This window comes from Trachypithecus francoisi, unplaced genomic scaffold (assembly GCF_009764315.1).
Source record: "Trachypithecus francoisi isolate TF-2019V2 unplaced genomic scaffold, Tfra_2.0 Lachesis_group2, whole genome shotgun sequence".
Taxonomy (NCBI): domain Eukaryota; kingdom Metazoa; phylum Chordata; class Mammalia; order Primates; family Cercopithecidae; genus Trachypithecus; species Trachypithecus francoisi.
The window spans coordinates 77,757,502-77,777,499 of record NW_022681465.1 but is presented as its reverse complement, the minus strand read 5'-3'; the positions used below and the strand labels follow the sequence as shown (position 1 = coordinate 77,777,499).

The window sequence follows — 19,998 nt, the reverse complement described above, 5'->3', positions numbered from 1 at the left end:
CATTCAGTATTATCTGAGTATGGTAGCCTTTTTATTTTTATTTATTTATTTTGAGATGGAGTCTTGCTGTGTTGCCTAGGCTGGAGTGCAGTGGCACCATCTCGGCTCACTGCAACCTCCATCTCTTGGTTCAAGCGATTCTCCTGCCTCAGCCTCCTGAGTAGCTGGGATTACAGGTGTCCACCACCATGCCTGGTTCATTTCATAGTTTTAGTAGAGATGGGGTTTCACCATGTTGGCCCAGGCTGGCCTCGAACTCCTGACCTGGTGATCTGCCCGCCTTGGCCTCCCAAAGTGTTGGGATTACAGGCGTGAGCAACTGCACCCAGCCAGGTAGCCTTTTTAAACTGGTAAAAATACAAGAGCCTTCTGGTTTTGTACATATCCAAGAGATGTCTAGTTTTTAAACGTATTGCTAATATGTTCAGTTTAGTTTTTCAATCTCCGATGATAGGTGTGGTATAATAAAAAAAAAATAGGCCGAGCGCGGTGGCTCACGCCTGTAATATCAACACTTTGGGAGGCTGAGGTGGGTGGATCACCTTAAGTTGAGAGTTTGAGACCTGCCTGACCAATGTGGTGAAACCCCATCTCTACTGAAAATACAAAAATTAACCGGGCATGGTGGCCCATGCCTGTAATTCCAGGTACTCGAGAGGCTAAGGCATGAGAATCGCTTGAACCTGGGAGGCGGAGGTTGCAGTGAGCAGAGATTGCACCATTGCACTCCAGCCTGGGCAACAAGAGTGAAACTGTCTAAAAACAAAACAAAAAAATGGATTTGGGTTTTTCTACCTGGTTCCTTGCACACAGCTCCAAAAATTCTTGGAATTTCCAGAATGTCTGTTATTCATTACAAGCCCCTTTTGACCTTACCAGTTTATGCTAATGAGATGACTATTGGCAGAGGGGCCCCTAGAGTTTCAAGATGGGCGTGGGTCACTAGAGGAACCCTAGGAAAGGTGATGTACCTTTGTCCTTGATCTTTACCTTGTGGTCAGAACTCTTGTTTTAAAATCCTTGTTTCATACCTTGGCTTAAGGGCACCGTATGCGCTATTTTCAGCATTCAAAATTCACTAGACAGTAACTAGCAATTTACATATTTGAGACCACTATCTGTTAGGGTTTTTTTTTTATTTTTTCTTTTTTTTTGAGACGGAGTCTCGCTCCGTCGCCCGGGCTGGAGTGCAGTGGCCAGATCTCAGCTCACTGCAAGCTCCGCCTCCTGGGTTTATGCCATTCTCCTGCCTCAGCCTCCCGAGTAGCTGGGACTACAGGCGCCCGCCACCTCGCCCAGCTAGTTTTTTGTGTTTTTTTAGTAGAGACAGGGTTTCACCATATTAGCCAGGATGGTCTCGATCTCCTGACCTCATGATCCGCCCGTCTCAGCCTCCCAAAGTGCTGGGATTACAGGCTTGAACCACTGCGCCTGGCCCGTTTTTGTTTTTCTTAAACAACTCAGGAACATTGGCATCCTAAGGCAAACTGAAAATTCACTGGGATATAATTTAATTATAGTATCGGTATTTTCCAATTTCAATTAAAAAATATACTGTTAAATAAGCTTTGCAGTAGGTACCCAACTACCAAACAGTACACACTTGGAAGTGTTCATATCCTTATTTTGATCTTAAAAATGTGGCCCCCTTAATACAGTGGTTGGCTTTATCTCCAGATTTATATCTAAATCTGACTTCTCCAATGGTGGGAAGTCATTCTCTTCAGTATATTTTTGTAAATGTGATACCATTTAACATCAGGATTACCAAAGGGGGCTAATCGAATTGGTCTTTTACATTTGACACAGTTAACTGAATTCCTGCTGTTGTGCCTACCATGTAAGAACTATTAATACAAAGAATACGAAATTCTTCCATGCTTTTGAGCTGATTTTTGGGGGTTGGAGGTATGATTGAAAATTTATCACAATTCATAAATCAGTCATGTTAACACGGGTAAAGACACATGAGGAACTATCTCGGCCCAGATATAAACTTTCACACTGGTACTTTTTTAAAGAAGAGTCATGAACACATAATTTTAAACTTTACTTAAAAAATGTAAAGAACTCCCAATATTTAACAGGTAAAGAAAATAGCATATTGGTTTACGTGTTTGTTATATTTTATTTTCCAAGTAATACTGATTAAAAATATTTACACACCTACTTTTAAGTCCACAGTTTAGCACTCTTATTTGTATGGCTTTAAAAGTTATAGCACAAGATCTTTACATTAAGGATCGGGGGGAAATATTCCATTCAAAACAAAGCCTGATAATTATATACATGTCTTTCTCTGTACTTTATTTTAAATACATTAATTTTTAAATGCTGCTCATCTTTTTTTCATCTGGTGGTAAAATACTAGTGCAACTTTTCATCAAAATAAAGCTTACCACAGATGCAAATACATTTTCCCAATTGAAAATGGCCCTTCAGTGGCCATTAAATAAAATTTCTCAACCTAAGTGAAAAAGAACTGGTGGCTGTCATTATAAGCAAAAATATAAAGTATTATAGCATCATCTACATTGCTCCTTACAACACAAACTTTGAAAGAACCAGAGATGCTTTATAGAAGTTTAGTTGGTTTTGAGAAGGCACATGGGTGTGGTTTTTTTTTAAACATTCTAGAACTTTTGCCACCACCACTCTTTCTGTTGCAGAGATGGCATCTGTTACTACTGGGGTAGACAAGAACGTTTGTTCAAACTAAAGAAAGCCAGAAGCCAAAATTTACTGCACAGTAACAATGCACTTTTCATCATGCAGCCTTGTGTTTCCTATATTATTCAATTTTCTAACATGCATTAGAATACATAAACTTGTATTCTAATGATTTAGGTTTGATTTTACAATATGGAAAAAATTTGAGGAAGAACATGACCTGGGAAAGAGAAAAGGAAGAACTTTTACCACAATGAAAATAGATACATTCGTACCCAACTATATAATAAGAATATAATCCATTTAAGTTTCCAGAAATATACTTCTCAAAACTCCCAGTTATGGAAAAGATCCCTCCTCTGTGGCATTAAGTAGGGGGAGGGGAATCAATGTGTTTCAACAGAAACAGTTCAGCATAACAGGAAACAGCTTAACTTTGGTCCACTTGTCTGTTAGGCTTAAGGACAGTCATACTGCCCATAATCAGTTCAAAAACCCAACAAGTAAATTTAAAAATATATTCATGTGTAATTTCATTCTAAAACTGGCATAGCTGTTCTGTCCTCATTCTCGGCCTTTTCAGTTTCAGAATCCACTGTTGGCTTGGTCTCTAAATCCTCAGCATCTTGGTGATCTTCTCTGGCAGCCTCAGCAGCATCTGCTTGGCTAGACTCTCTCTCCTCTTGGTTCATGATTTCTGGGGTCACATGGTCCAAATCTGCTTCTAGAAGTTCAGTTTGTACTTCCACTGGCATCTGATTTACCCGTTCAACATGCAGCTCCTCTACATGTACTTCAGTACCTTCTTCAGTCTGAATTCGGCCCACTTCTAGATAACTCACTTGGACCTGCTCTGGAAGCTCACTCATGTGTGAATCGTGCACCTGGCTGTCCTGAAGCAGATCTGGATGGACTTGTTCCACAGTCACTTGTGCTGAATCCACCTGAACCTGAAGCAATGGTAGCACATGCACCTTCCCAACTTGTTCTATAATAGTCATTGATGTTACAGGTTCAGTTTGCACACGTGTTTCTACTGAAAGAACTTCTTCTGTTACTAGACGCTCTGAAATATTGTGAGCATCACTGAGATGCCTCCTTAATTCATTTCCTTGCATAAACCACAAATCACATAAAGTACAATGGTTGGGTTTATCTCCAGTGTGTATCACCAAGTGATCCTTGAACTGGTCCCAGCTGTTAAACACACTGTTGCAGACCTGAAATAATCAAAAATATGATGTAGACAATACTTATATCCAAACTGAAGGAAATATGAATGCATTTATTCTCTGTAAAGAAAAGGTTGAAGGCTTATTCTGTAAATGTTATAAATATGACACCTGCAATAGAATCTAGTCCAAGCTATTTCATAATTCTTTGGTTCATTTGGACTTCTAGCTCACACAGCTAGTAATACATTTTTTTTTTTTTGAGATGAAGTCTCGCTCTTATCCCCCAAGCTGGAGTGCAATGGTGCGATCTTGGCTCACTGGAACCTCCGCCTCCTGAGCTCAAGTGATTCTCCTGCCTCAGCCTCCCAAGTAGCTGGGATTACAGGCATCTGCCACCACACCCAGCTAACTTTTGTATTTTTCGTAGAGACAGGGTTTCACCACGTTAGCCAGCCTGGTCTCAAACTCCTGACCTTAGGTGATCCACCTGCCTCGGCCTCCCAAAGTGCTGGGATTACAGGAATGAGCCACCGTGCCTGGCCACCTAAATACATTTTGAGAAACATTTCAATACCGCCTTCATTGTTTAAACATAAAGTAAAGGCCGGGCGCGGTGGCTCGAGCCTGTAATCCCAGCACTTTGGGAGGCCGAGACGGGCGGATCACGAGGTCAGGAGATGGAGACCATCCTGGCTAACACGGTGAAACCCCATCTCTACTAAAAAATACAAAAAACTAGCCGGGCGACGTGGCGGGCGCCTGTAGTCCCAGCTACTTGGGAGGCTGAGGCAGGAGAATGGCGTAAACCCAGGAGGCGGAGCTTGCAGTGAGCTGAGATCCGGCCACTGCACTCCAGCCTGGGCGGCAGAGCGAGACTCCGTCTCAAAAAATAAAAAAATAAAATAAAATAAACATAAAGTAACAATATTTTACTTTCTCCCATAATATATAACACTTATATCAAATATTTTATATTTTTATATCAAATAATGTAACAATTATTTGATATTTGATATAAAAATGCACTAATCATGAGGGAAAAAATCTAATTATAGCTGAAATGCTTCCTCCAATCCCCATCCCAAATTCTAATAATTGCTCCATGTTTAACTACAGTTCCAGATTATTTAGGACATAATTTTTATTGACATTGGTGTCATCTATGGTTGGGTTAAAAAAACCAATTTAGTCCCCAAGACAATAATGTTCTTTATTCTCATTTCTTTCCAGACCGTCAGCCCCTATACCTTTGCTTGAGACTGTTTCCCTTTGCTTTTGATGACTGCAAACACAAGACTCCTTTGTTAAGAACTGAATGCATGTGACTGCACATACCTGGCATTCGTAGAGTTTCTTCCTTCCTTTTTTTGCCCCTACTCCAGTTTGGCATGCAGTGAGGTGACATTTAAGAGTGCTATTTCTAGCAAATCGTTCATGACAATTTGGACATTCAAAAGGTTTTTCACCTAGTAGAGGGGAAAAAACATATGTCGGCAAATTAAGAAAAATCATAAGAGCAAATAATTTTAAATATTTACTTTGTTTTTTTGAGGGGACAATTTTAACAGTAAATTCCTAAAAGGAGAATTACAATTCATAATTCAAATATTTTCACCATGTTCCGAAGACTTTTCTAGAGGTAGCAAAAATAATAAAATTTACTATTTAATTGTATCTATGATTTGACAAAGATAAATATAATTTACATCTAAACTCTGTTCCATATTTTTGCACTTCTTAAAAAAATTATTTTTTTTCCCGTAGATAAAAATGATGATCAACCTCTTATTTCGCAGAAATGCATCATTATCCTTTCTGCATTTTTTGCACTTACCATGTGCTAGACCATGTGCTAGGTGATGAAGGTAAGAAGATAAACTGTCCTTTGCAAAAAACTTCCTATCAAAGGCCAAAGTATAAAGATGAAATACATGAAAATAAACAAATGCAATGCACTGTAAAAGATCTGTCACAGAAAAGCGATGGAATATGTACTGCAGCAGCACAGAGGAGGGGGTCGATTCCGCCTGGAATGAAATAGGAGAAAAAAAAGAAAGAGGCACGGAGGTATAAAACAGCATGGTGGGTGAGGATTAAGGATGGAGGAATCAGTGATGGAGATTCCCAGATCCCTGTTTTAGAATACCAATGAGAATAAAGATATAGGACACAGGAGTCCATGTAGGTTTGGAACACGGTATGCTGGGAAAGACTATAAATTCATTTTGTGTCTGCTGAGTTTACAGTACTCAGAACAGAATGGAGATGTCCGGTAGATAGTTGTAAAGATAATTCTGGAGCCAAATAGAGGGTGATTCATATATAAATTAGGGTCTTTTGTTTTTGTTTTTGAGAGAGAGAGTCTTACTGTCACCTAGGCTGGAGTGCAGGGGCACAATCTTGACTCACTGCAACCTCCACCTCCTGAGTTCAAGTGATTCTCGTGTCTCAGCCTCCGGAGTAGCTGGGATTACAGGTGGGGGCCACCACACTCGGCTATTTTTTTGTATTTTTAGTATAGATGGGGTTTCACCACGTTGGCCAGGCTGGTCTCAAACTCCTGACCTCAGGTGATCTACCCGCCTTGGCCTCCCAAAGTGCTGGGATTACAAGCATGAGCTACTGCACCTGGCCAAATTAGGGGTTAAGTGACAGTAAAAACCTTTAGGCAGGAAAACATTTTTGAGTATGCTGTATGATAACAAGAATCAGGGGCAGAACCCAGTGAAACACCAAGTTAAAACAGCAGGTAGATGAGCTAGCGAAAGAAATGAAACAGCCAGAAGTAGAAGGAAAGAAAACAAGGAAATGACTTTAACCAGTGATGTAACTGGATCAGAAGGCCCACTGCCACGGGGCAAAAGTGAGTGAGAATCATGTCAATGAAAATAGTACCAAAGTTCTTTTAAGAAGGCCCAGAAGGCCAAATGCGGTGGCTTAAGCCTGTAATCCCAGCAGCACTTTGGGAGGCCAAGGCAGAAGGATTGCTTGATGGGAACAGCCTGGGCAACATGGTGAGACTCCATCTCTGTTTAAAAATAAAACGGCTAGCCAGGTGTGGTGGTTCACACCTGTAATCCCAGCACTTTGGGAGGCTGAAGCGGGCAGATCACTTGAGGTCAGGAGTTCAAGAGCAGCCTGGCCAACATTGCAAATCCCCGTCTCTACCAAAAATACAAAAATTATCTGGGCATGGTGGTGAGAGCCTGTAGTCCCAGCTACCTACCTGTGAGGCCGAGACAGAACAGCTTGAACCCGTGAGGCAGAAGTTGCAGTGAGCTGAGATCACACCACTGCACTCTAGCCTAGGCGACACAGCAAGACTCCATCTCAAAAAAAAAAAAAAAAACATAAAACGACCTACAAGAAGAGAGATGACTAGCTAGAGGGAAGCATGTCAATAATAGCATTCTTTTTTTTTTTTTTGAGATGGAGTTTCACTCTTGTTGCCCAGGCTGGAGTACAATGGCATGATCTCAGATCACTGCAACCTCTACCTCCCCAGGTTCAGGCAATCCTCCTGCCTCAGCCTCCCAAGTAGCTGGGATTATGGACGTGTGCCACCATGCCCAGCTAATTCTGTATTTTTAGTAGAGACAGAGTTTCACCATGTTAGTCAGACTGGTCTTAAACTCCTGACCTTAAGTCATCCACCATGGCCAGCCAATAATAGGGTTCTTTAAGCCAGGAGAGACATCCATTATTTATTTGTTGATGGGCAAAGAGGCAATGGAGAAAGGAGATGGAATGATAGATGGGACATGGTTTTAGAGGGACATCAAGGCATGGGATCTAGAATTGGCTTTGAAGAAAAGGGAAACCTCTTTTTCTAGAATAAAAGAGGGTATAGGCCAGGCACGATGGCTCACACCTGTGATCCTAGCACTTTGGGAGGCCGAGGCAGGTGGATCACGTGAAGTCAGGAGTTGGAGACCAGCCTGACCAACATGGTGAAACCCTGTCTCTACTAAAAATACACACACACACAAAATTAGCTGGGCATGGTGGCAAGCGCCTGTAGTCCCAGCTACTTGGGAGGCTGAGGCAGGAGAATTGCTTGAACCTGGGAGGCAGAGGTTGCAGTGAGCCGAGATTGTGCCACTGTACTCCAGCCTGGGTGACAGAGCGAGACTCCATCTCAAAAAAAAAAAAAAAAAAGAGGGGACAAAGATTACTGCTATTACAGGTAAGCTGGGGGTTGGAAGGTAAGTATGTTATCTGCTGGAGGAGGGGTGTGGGCAGAGGTCTTTGAATATACCAGGAAGTTCTGAAATAGCAATTAGGAAAAAGAGATAAATCAGACACTAAAGTGCTTAACTTAAGGTTTGAGATATGAATTTTCTCCAGCAGTCCTCAGCAACCAGCGGGTAGGAGTAAGTAACTGAATGATTCCAGGATGGAAGGTGGAACCCCAGTAATGAGGAGGTCCTAGATGTGAGCCTTACACTTAAATACAATGACACAGTCAAGTAACTGAGCTATATGTATCATCTGATAAAACATTTATAGCTTATTTTGTACAATTTTTATGTGATGAAAAGTTAATTTGAGAGAAAAAGACCTAATTAGCTGGAATTAGTGTAATACAAAAACTATTCTCAACTACCAAAATGATGGGCAATATCGCTAAATGAAATGGTTTAGCGGTTTTATCAATAATTTTTCATTATCAGTGAGACCTAGAAACAAACTGGCATAGCCTCTCCTTAAATGGCAATTTGATCATCTTTGTCAAGATATAAAATGTGCATATTATTAGGGAGGCTGAGGCAGGCAGATCACGAGGTCAGGTGTTTGAGACCAGCCTGGCCAACACAGTGAAACCCCATCTCTACTAAAAATACAAAAAATTAGCCAGGCATGGTGGCGGATGCCTGTAATCCCAGCTACTCGGGAGGCTGAGGCAGCAGAATCGCTTGAAACCAGGAGGCGGAGGTTGAAGTTAGCCAAGATCATGCCATTGCACTCCAGTCCGGGTGATAGGGTAAGACTCTGTCTTTAAAAAAAAAAAAAAAAAAAAGGTGCATATTCTTTGATCTTGCAATTCTGCTCTTAAAAATGAAATTACTTGAACATCTGAAAAGGCATATGTACGAGTATGCTTACTACAGCATAGTCTGTAATACCAAAAGCCTAGCAACAACTTAAAATGTTCATCAATACTAGTTGATTATACATCCATAGATTAAAATACTGTTCAGCCACAGGAAGAAAATTTAACTCATAAATGTTCCATATATTTTTCAAAACGACTCAAAGATAAACTAAATGGCATGACGCTGTACTACCGCATGCTCGTTTGTTTTTCCAAAAGCATGTGTGCCTGTGTGTGTATGGCTACCTGAAAATGCAAGGAATGTATCTGATAAATCAGAAAAGGATAGCAGTAGTTACTTCAAAAGACCTACTTGAGTAGAAACAAGACTCAATTTTCATTGTGTGCCATCTGAGCTTTTCCCTATTTAAAAAATTTAGTAAGCTCAGTAAAATGTAGGAATAGCAACATATTAATTCTTTTGCATGTGTGGACAGTACAGTTTTCAATGTGCTTTCACCATTTTCTTATTTGTCACAACCCTATAAAGTAGGTATCTTTATCCTTATTTACACAGACAAGAAAAGCCCAAAGATAAAGTGAACGGTCAAATTCATCATGCTGGCAAATGCTGAACTGGAGATGGAACTGAAATTCTGATTTCTGGACACACATTCCCTCTATGATTCCACACTACCTTTCTTGGAAACTAGGGAGTAGTTGTTTGAAAACATGGCTAAAGGTTACCTCTAGGTTCTCTTTTGACACTGTGTGTCCCATAGGTATATCTGTCAACATGTCTGGTATTTCCCTCCTTCCCCATCTGCTTACTCTTCTACATATTTTTTTCTAAGTTAATTAGCCTCCAGTGGCCATCCAAATCAGAAAGCTGGGAGTCACCAGCTCTCTTTTACTCCTACACCTCACTGACCACCAAATCCTACTGATTCAGGCTACGTAATGTTACTCAAATCTCTCTTTTCCACTAACACTGCCTTTACCCAACCTCCCATTCTAGTTTAGATTACTCGAAGATTCCTCACTGAGCTAGCAGGTTTCAACCCACTCCAATCTATCTTGCCAGTCATCTCTCTAGAATATGAATCTGATGAGCTATCTGCCTGGCTGAAACTCCTTTAAAATGACCTAGTCTTCCAAGATGTTATTCAAATTCATTTATGGAATTTATGAAAATAACAACATGATCTCCAACTCATCTCTCATTACTCTCCCTCTTTCTTACCTTTACACCACTCTAGATCTCCCATATGATGCCCAAGTGCATGCGACATGGTTAGCCCTTCCAACCCCTTTGGCCACATCTCCTGGCATTCCTCTACTTGGACCCAACCCTCTGGCCATAATGCCCTACTAACAGTGATCCAAACAATTTATTTCCTCTCATTCCTCTGTGTCTGTGTATGTGTCATTTCCTTTTGCCTGGAATACCTGTTACCAGGCTAACTCCTCTTCCTTTCTGAGTCATCAAAGGCTAACGACCCCCGGAAGCCACCTGCTATAGTTTTAATGTTTGTCTCCTTCAAAACTCAGGTTAAAACTTAAACCCCAATTTGGTAGTATTGAGAGGTAGGACCTTTAGGAGGTGATAGGATCATGAGGGCTCTGCACTCATGAAGAGATTAATCCATTCATGGATCAATGAATTAATGGGTTATCATGGGAATGGGATGGGTGGCTTTAAAAGAAGAAGAAGAGAAACCTGAGCTAGCATGCTCAACTTCCTCACCATGTGATGCCCTGCATGGCCTCAGGACTCTGCAGAGTCACCACTGACAGGGCTCTCACCAGATGTGGCCTCATACCAGTGAACTTCTTAGCCTCCAGAACTGTAAGAAATAAATTCCTTTTCTTTATAAATTCCCCAGTTTCAGGTATTGTTATAAGCAACAGAACAGACTAAGATATCACCTTTGTCTCTTCCATCACAAGCAAGCAACCCAGGCAGGCATTCCCACAGGATTCTGCTTACTGTGGTCAGCACTTAGCATGTTACACAGATTGTACACGCTTGTTCCCCCCTCCAGCATATCCTGAGCTCCTTGAAGGCAGGGACTCTAAAACTGTTTTATATTCATGGCCTAGTGGTATATGGCATTATCATTACTATTTTCCAAATAAAAGTAAATTCAGAGGACAAAAAAATAGCTAAAATTTTACAAATCAAGCCACAGATTACAGTGCATGCTTTAACAGCATACAGGAAACCAAACCATTAAACTAATAAAGATATGCAAAATATGAAACTAATGGCGTATACATTTTGAGAATAGGAAACAGGAAGAGGATTGTCTCCTGTCTTCAGTTTGTTACAAGGAAAAATTGTCCATTCTTTATTAACTTAAACATAGTTTAAAACTGCTTACAAACATACCTATTTTTATTGTGCTTCACTTTATTGGATTTTTTGAAAAATTGAAGATTTGTGACAACCCCATGTAAAGCAAGTTTACTGGTATCATTTTCCCCAACAGCATGTACTCACCTCATGTCTCTGTGTCACTGTAATTATTGCAATATTTCAAATTTAAATTTAAATTTAAATTTTTAAATTATCATCTCTTATAATGATCTGTGATCAGTGATTTTTGATGTTACTACTGCAATTGTTTTGGGGTGCCCTGAACCACACCCATAACAAAGAACTTAACTGATAAATGTTGTATGCTTCCTATTCCACCAACCAGCTTTTCTCTCTTCCCTCCCTCACTCCTCAAGTCTCTCTATTCCTTGAGAGGCAACAATATTGAAATTAGACCAATTAATAACCTTACAACAGCTTCTAAGTCTTTAAGTGAAAGAGTCACGTGTCTCGGCCGGGCACGGTGGCTCACGCCTGTAATCCCAGTACTTTGGTAGGCTGAGGCGGGTGGATTCCGAGGTCAGGAGTTCCAAGACCGTCCTGGCTAACATGGTGAAACCCCATCTCTACTAAAAAATACAAAAACATTAGCTGGGCATGGTGTCGGGCGCCAGTAATCCCATATCCTCAGGAGGCTGAGGCAGAGAATTGCTTGAACCCGGGAGGTGAAGATTGCAGTGAGCCGAGATCACGCCACAAAAAAAAGTCACGTCTCTCACTGCAAATCAAAAGGTAGAATTGATGAAGTCTATGAGAGCAAGGCATATCAAAAGTTGAGACAGGCCGAAAGCTAGGTCTCCTATGCCAGGTAGTTAAGTTGTGACTGAAAAGGTAAAGTTCTCTAAGGAAATTAAAAGTGCTACACTAATGAACATATGAATGGTAAGAAATCAAAATTGCCTTACTGCCGATATGGAGAAAGAGTGAATAACCTGGATAAAAGATTAAACCAAACAAACATTCCCTTTAGCCAAAGCCTAACCCAGAACAAGGCCCTTTCTTCAGTTCTATGAAGATTGAGAGATTAAGAAGTTGCAGAAGAAAAGGTAGAAGCTAGAAGAGGTTAATGAAATTTAAGGAAAGAAGCCATCTCTGTAACATAAAAGTGCAATGTGAAGTAGTACATGCTCATGCAGAAGCTGTAGCAAGTTATCCAGAATACCTAGTTAAGATCACTGACGAAGGTGGCTACACTAAACAACAGATATTCAATGTAGACAAAACAGCCTTCTATTGGAAGATGCTATCTAGGACTTTCATAGTTGGGGAGAAGTCAATGACTGGCTTCAAAGCTTTAAAGGACAGGATATCTTTATTGTTGGGAGCTACTGCAGCTGTTGACTTTCAGTTAAAGCTAATCAGTCATTTATCACTCCAAAACTCCTAGGGTCCCTAAGAATCTTATTACATGTACTCTGCCTGGGATACAGAAATGGAAGAACAAAGTTTGGTTGACAGAACATCTGTTTACAGCATGCTTTATTGACTATTTTAAGCACACTGTTGAAACCTACTGCTCAGAAGACTCCTTTCAAAATACTACTGCTCAAAAACAAACAAAAACAAAATACTACTGCTCACTGACAATGCAGCTGGTCACCCAAGAGTTCAGAGGGAGAGGTACAAGGACATTAACATTGTTTTCAGTCTGCAAACACAACAGCTATTCTGCAGCCCACAGATCAAGAAGTAATTCTGACTTTCCAGTCTTATTAAGAAATACAAAGCCACACCAGAGATGTACACACGAAGAGGATAAAACCGTGTAAGGACACAGAGAGAAAGTAGCCATCTGCAAGCCAAAAGGAGAGATCTCAAAAGAAACCAACAGACTGATCTTGGACTTCTAACCTCTAGAACTGTGAGAAAATGAATTCCTGTTGTTAAAGCTAAAAACAAACAAACAAACAATAACAAAAACAGGGCTGAGATGGTGGCTCATGCCTATGTTCCAAGCCTAGGGAATGTGATGAAACCGCGTCTCTACAAAAAAAACAGAAAAATTAATTGGACATGGTGGCACACATCTGTAGTCCCAGCTACTCAGGAAGCTGAGGCAGAAGGATCACTTGAGTCCAGGAAGTTGAGACTGCAAGTGAGCTATGATCGTGCCACTGTACTCCAGCCTGGGAAACAGAGCAAGACCCTGTTTCAAAGGAGAGAGAGAGGAGAGAGGAGAGAGGAGAGGAGAGAAGAGAACAACTGTCTTGGAACTAATTACTGGTATAGAAATTGGTTGAAGTTAAAAAACAATGAAGTGGGGGTTCAGTTTGCTTTACATGCTCAACTGTTCCTCCAATGGGTATATGGTTCAGTAATTTATAACTACTCAAATTACTTATCTCGTATCATTTCTAAGGGAAAGACATACAACATAATGTACTTAACTCTATATTCTGCTGTCCAATCCAAAATAAAAAATCTAAGACCTGAGAGGCACATTTAAAGATGTCCAAAGTGGTCCGTGTTGTCCTATTTTCTAAGAGGTAAAAGTCAGTAGGTAATGTTTTGGGTAAAAGAGATAACTGCGGCTACTTTCACATTCATAGGCTATAAAAGCTACTGATTATCTGCTGGGGTATTGGAAACTGCTATCAAAGTTTGCAAGTTACTTACCAGTGTTTGTTTTTGTTTTGTTTTGTTTTTTTCTTTGAGACGAAGTTTTGCTCTTGTTGCCCAGGCTGGGGTGCAATGGCGCAATCTCGGCTCACCACAACCTCTGCCTCCCGGGTTCAAGCAATTCTCCTCCTTCAGCCTCCCAAGTAGCTGGGATTACAGGCATGTGCCACCACACCTGGCTATTTTGTATTTTTAGTAGAGATAGGGTTTTGCATGTTGGCCAGGCTGATCTTGAATTCCTGACCTCAGCTGATCTACCTGCCTCGGCCTCCTGAAGTGCTAGGATTACAGGCATGAGCCACCATGCCTGGCCACCACCATTTGTTTATTGTGCTGCTGTTATTTATAACAATCGTTTTGCATAATTAACCCAATTACCACAAATATGTTCACCAACAGACTATTGTTTTCTAAATTTTCTAAACCAAAAATTATAACTATAGGCAGTTTCCAAATATTATATAAAACAGGTAGGTGTCCCTTGGTATATGCGGGGGATTGGTTCATATAGCAAAATCCACGCACACTCAAGTCCTGCAGCCGGCCCTGTGGAACCACACATACTAAAAGCTGGTCTTCTACATACATGGGTTTTGCATCCTGGGAATACTATAATTTTGATCCATATTTAGCTGAATGAAATCTGTATGTAAGTGGATGCAAGCAGTTCAAACCCATGTTGTTCAAGAGTAGACTGTATATACATATGTTTGAAAACAGAAACCATTTTCCCAAAAGATTTCATGAACGCCTATCAGTTATCCAAACTAGTACCTTAAAGACTTCTAAATCCATACTGAGTTAAGTACAAGATCCCTTTGCTATTCATTTATTCAGTCCTTGAATACTGACAATAAGAGTTTGGACAGTGAGGGGGATAACATCATCTGAATCTATGTAATTCCTTAATTTCAAGTGATATATACCAAGTGACGGTGAGAAACCTATTTTTAAAAACTTTTACCAGAAGCTCTCCAAACTCCAGCATCAAAGAGAAAGATTCTGAATACTGTAGGATATCTATGTTGTATTTACTGTATTAACAGTCTAAACAGCCTTAACCACCACATATAACAAAGACTTGGGAACAAATGTCCAGAAGTCTGACACTTAGCATGCTGTATTAACCGCTCTCTCCATACCCTTGTAATAGTACGTTTAGGGACTATCCAAGATTCAATTCGTTGGTGGTAGCTACTGTGTCTGGTGCAGGAGACCTAGTAAAGATTGTTTGGGGAGTGGGAGCAAGCAAGAGACCTGAGCAAGGTCAGGGACTCTTGACAGGAAGATGACTGGAATAGGGGATGAATAACTATGTGGGAGAGGCCCTGAGGTAGGTATCTTGGGACATTTCTATCATGCTTGCATGGCTCCCAGGAGAAGTATAAAAACCTTATTCTCCTTAGCTCCCTGGATGTCCGCCAGTCCCGACATATTTGCTGTTGAAAAGGTGGAGAGAGATGGACATATATTACCTACTGTGCCAAAGCAGGTAATTCAATGTACATTAAAAAGTATAAACAAGGGCCAGATGTGGTGGCTCATGCCTGTAATCCCAGCACTGGGAGGCTGAGACGGGCGGATCACAAGGTCTGGAGTTTGAGACCAGCCTGACCAACATGGTGAAACCTCGTCTCTACTAAACATACAAAAATTAGCCAGGCGTGGTGGTGCTCGCCTGTAGTCCCAGCTACTCTGGAGGCTGAGACAGAAGAATGACTTAAACCCAGGAGGCAGAGGTTACAGTGAGCCGAGATTGATGCCACTGCACTCCAGCTTGGGTGACATAGAGAGACTCCATCTCCCAAAAAAAAAAAAGGAAAATAAGTATAAACATGTCAGGGATTGCATTTTTTTTTTCTTTTTCTTTTTTCTTGAGCTTTGCTCTTGTTGCCCAGGCTGGAGTACAATGCTGTGATCTTGGCTCACTGCAACCTCTGCCTCCCAGGCTCCAGCAATTCTCCTGCCTCGCCCTCCCAAGTAGCTGGGATTACAGGCGCCTGCCACCACACCCAGCTAATTTTTTGTATTTTTAGTAGAGACGGGGTTCCACAATGTTGTCCAGGCTGGTCTCGAACTCCTGAGCTCAGGTGATCCACCTGCCTCAGCCTCCCAAAGTGCTGGGATTACAGGCGTGAGCCACCGTGCCCAGCCACTTTTTTTTTTTTTTAGATGGAGTCTCACTGTCGACCAGGCTGGAGTGCAGTGGCACGATCTCGGCTCACTGCAAGCTCTGCCTCCCAGGTTCAAGCGATTCCCCTGCCTCAGCCTCCAGAGTAGCTGGGACTACAGGTGGCCGCCACCACGCCTGGCTAATTTTTGTATTTTTAGTGGAGATGAGGTTTCACCATGTTGGCCAGGCTGGTCTCAAACTCCTGACCTCGGGTGATCCACCTGCCTCAGCCTCCCAAAGTGCTGGGATTACAGGCCATGAGCCATGGCGCCCGACCGTCAGGGATTGCTTATAAATGTACTCTAAGTAACACAACACAAGAAATGTAAAAATAGAAATGGTAAAGTCTCATTATAAGATTTAATTATTTATAATCTTTAGGAAATAAACCACAAACTATTTTCTCTATTTCTTTAAAAAATACAAAAATTGGGCAAGGCATAAAAATAACAATTACTTCCAAAGTTGATACTGACTTGTATTTAAAGCATCAATATTTGAACATGTAATACTATAAACAATGTGTACTTAGCCTACACATTAGAGATAATACATTAGATGGCTTCTGAGGCACTATTTTTTAAAAAAGAACTTATATATTTAAATTTGAAGTGCACGTGGGAAAAAAAAATATCTTAAGAAAGTATTTGCTAATTACCTGTATGTTTTCGAAGATGTTCTTTAAAATGTCCAAAATGGTCAAACTGTTTCTCACAGTACTGACATACATGAATTTTTTTCCCAGTTCTTTGCTTCTTACTGACTCCACCTTCTTCAAGGTGGTAACAATTTAGGTGCTGTTTCCATGCGCTCTCTCGAAGATACCGTTTATTGCATATTTCACACTTGAAACTCTCTGTGGAGTGTGATTTCATGTGTTCCTTAAAATGGTAAAACAATTTAAATGAACGGTTACATTTCTCACAATGGAACAAGTCCTTCACATGTGACAGCTGAAGTTCCACAATTTCAATACCTTCTACCTGTTTGCTCATGGGGTCAGATGGACAGCCATCTTCTTTTATCTGCCCTTTTCTGTCACCTTGACGGTACTTGCTGGTAATATCTGCCAACAGTGCTAGAGCAGAATCATCAGAGGAACCTGTGCTCTGTATGTACTTTACGGATTGCTTGGCAGAAGCCATTTCCTCTAATGTTTCGATGCCTTCATCTTCTACTTCAATGGTGCCTTCGGCAATCTCTACCTCAATTTCAACAGGTTCTGATTCTGCAGATGGCAATGACTCAGTGATAACATTTGAAGTTTCTGCAATCTTCCTTTTTTTGGCCTCATTTTTTCCTGTGGTATTTTCCTCTAATGGAGCTGAGTTTTCTTTGTTCCTGAAATACATAATATAGGGGTTTAAAAAATGTAAGAAAATCCCAGCAGGCTTTTTTGAAGAAACTGATAAAGTGGCAATAAAATTTATATAAACAGTTAGAAAACAAGACTTGCAGGGCTTATCCTATCTGATTTTAAGACTTACTATAAAGCTACGGTAATTAAGACAATAGTACTGGTGAAAGCATAGACACGAAGATTAATGGAATAAAGTCCATGGAAATTGACCCACGCTTAGTCAACTGATTTTTTTGGGGGGGAAAAAAGGTGCCAGTCAGGTGCGGTGGCTCATGCCTATAATCGCAACACTTTGGGAGGCCAAGGCAGGTGGATCACCTGAGGTCGGGAGTTCGAGACCAGCCTGACCAACATGGGGAAACCCCATCTCTACTAAAAATACAAAATTAGCCAGATGTGGTGGCATGCCTGTAATTCCAGCTACTCAGCAGGTTGAGGTAGGAGAATCGCTTGAACCCAGGAGGCGGAGATTGTGGTGAGCCAAGATCGCACCATTGCACTCCAGCCTGGGTGACAACAGCGAAACTCTGTCTCAAAAACAAACAAAAAGTTCCAAGGTAATCATTTAACAGTGGTGCTGGAACAAGTATGTGCATGGGAAAAACAAACCTCAACTTTTACCTCATATCATCCATGAAAAGATTCAAAATGGGTCACAGACCTAAATTTAAGAATTATTAAATTTCTAGAAGAAAACAAAGACCTTAGTGACATTGGTTAGTGGAAGATTTCTCATTCTCTCACCCAGGATGGAGTGCAGTGGTGTGATGTTGGCTCACTGTGGCTTCAACCTCTTGGTCTCAAGTGATCCTCCCACCTCAGCCTCTCAAGCAGCTGCGACTACAGATGCATGCCATCACACTCAGCTAATTTTATTTTTCATAGAATTGAGGTCTCACTATGTCACCCAGGGTAGTCTGGGCTCAAGTGATCCTCCTGCCTTGGCCTCCAGAGTGCTAGGATTACAGATATGAGCTACTGTGCCCAGCTGAAAGATTTCATAAACAGCACACAAAAGACAGAAATCAAAACAGCAAAAATTGATAAAATTGATTTCATCAAAATTAAAAACTGCCCTCTGAAATACAGTTAACAAAAAAGCAAGCCACAGACCAGAGGAAAATAGTTGCAAACATATATCTGTCAAATATCTTTTTTTTTTTTTTTTGGAGATGGAGTATCACTTGTAGCCCAGACTGGAGTGCAGTGGCACGATCTCAGCTCACTGCAACCTCTGCCTCCCAGGTTCAAGTGGTTCTCCTGCCTCAGCCTCCCGAGTAGCTGGGATTACAGGCTCCTGCCACCATGTCAGGCTAATTTTTGTATTTTTCAGTACAGACAGGGTCACCATGTCGGCCAGGGTGGTCTTGAACTCCTGACCTCACGTGATCTGCCTACCTCAGCCTCCCAAAGGGCTGGGATTATAGGTAAGAGTCACCGTGCCCAACCTAAAGATCTTATATCTAGAGTAAAGAAAGGATTCTCACAACTCAATAAACTCAGTAAAAGACGACATCTGTTGGGAGGCAATTCTCCTTGAGTCTCTTCAATTTCCTCACATCTTGTGAACTGAAAACTTTTGTTTTGGACTTTTCAAGAATGTATGCAGTATAGTATAGTAGAAGAAAGGGCAGGATTATTGTTCAATATAACAAAGAGAATGCCCCCCCACCCACCTCTGGGAAAAAGGTTAAAAGGATTGTTTGTAGCCCACTATAAAAAAGTTGGGATTCCTAAGCTGGAGATTCTGTCAGTTACTATAGAAATCAATCATATGCATTCGCCTGGGCCACTCTATGTCACTCTTGGGGGACTTGAGAAGGTAAAACTGGTATAAAAATGAAATTTATACTGCTTGCTATGTAGAGAGTAATAAAATCCTTTCTTTCTGACTCAGAAGTCTTGTATCTTCTTCCAACATCCATGACACTGTGGCAGGAAAACTTGCAGGCTTGCAAGTAGAGTAAAATCTCAGATCCCTCATAGCCCTTGCCAGTTTTTTGGCATTGCGAATAAGATGCTGGGGGAAAAAAAGGCTTTCTGGAAACGGAAGGATGAGGCATCACAGAGCAACTGATCAGACTTGAGGGAAATCCACCGGAACCAGCAGCAAACATGTTAACTACATTGTACAGTCAACAAAGCAAAAAAATGGCCCTCTACTTTACTGCCTATTATTATGGGTTGAATTGTGTTTCCACAAAAGGTATGCTGAAGTCTTGACCCCTAATATCTGTGAATGGGCCTTATTTGGAAATAAGTGTGCACATCTGGCCGGGCACTGTGGCTCATGCCTATAATCCCAGCACTCTGGGAGGAAGAGGCGGGTGGATCAACTGAGGTTGGGAGTTCGAAACCGGCCTGACCAACGTGGAGAAACCTCATCTCTACTAAAAATACAAAAACTAGCCCGGCGTGGTGGCACATGCCTATAATCCCAGCTATTTGGGAGGCTGAGGCAGGAGAATTGCCTGAATCCGGGAGGCGGAGGTTGTGGTGAACCAAGATCCCGCCATTGTACTCCAGCCTGGGCAACAAGAGTGAAACTCTGTCTCCAAAAAAAAAAAAAAAAAGTCTGGCGTGGTG

General features: G+C 41.2%; 1 protein-coding gene across 22 annotated transcripts in view; it reads right to left on the bottom strand.

Moving 5' to 3' along the window:
* Window positions 1–2,113: 2,113 nt before the first annotated feature.
* Window positions 2,114–19,998, bottom strand: part of ZNF131 (zinc finger protein 131) — a 115,830-nt gene continuing 97,945 nt past the window's right edge. For 10 of the 22 annotated variants that reach the window (XM_033179481.1, XM_033179476.1, XM_033179491.1 and 7 more), the window contains 3 exons: window positions 16,711–17,393; window positions 5,181–5,311; window positions 2,114–3,890 (listed from right to left, as the gene is read on the bottom strand). In XM_033179481.1, the coding sequence (XP_033035372.1) occupies window positions 3,204–3,890; window positions 5,181–5,311; window positions 16,711–17,393 (1,501 nt within the window). In that variant the 3' untranslated portion in view covers window positions 2,114–3,203. The remainder of the gene's footprint in view (window positions 3,891–5,180; window positions 5,312–16,710; window positions 17,394–19,998) is intronic. The other 12 variants (XM_033179485.1, XM_033179494.1, XM_033179487.1 and 9 more) reach the window with 4 other exon arrangements.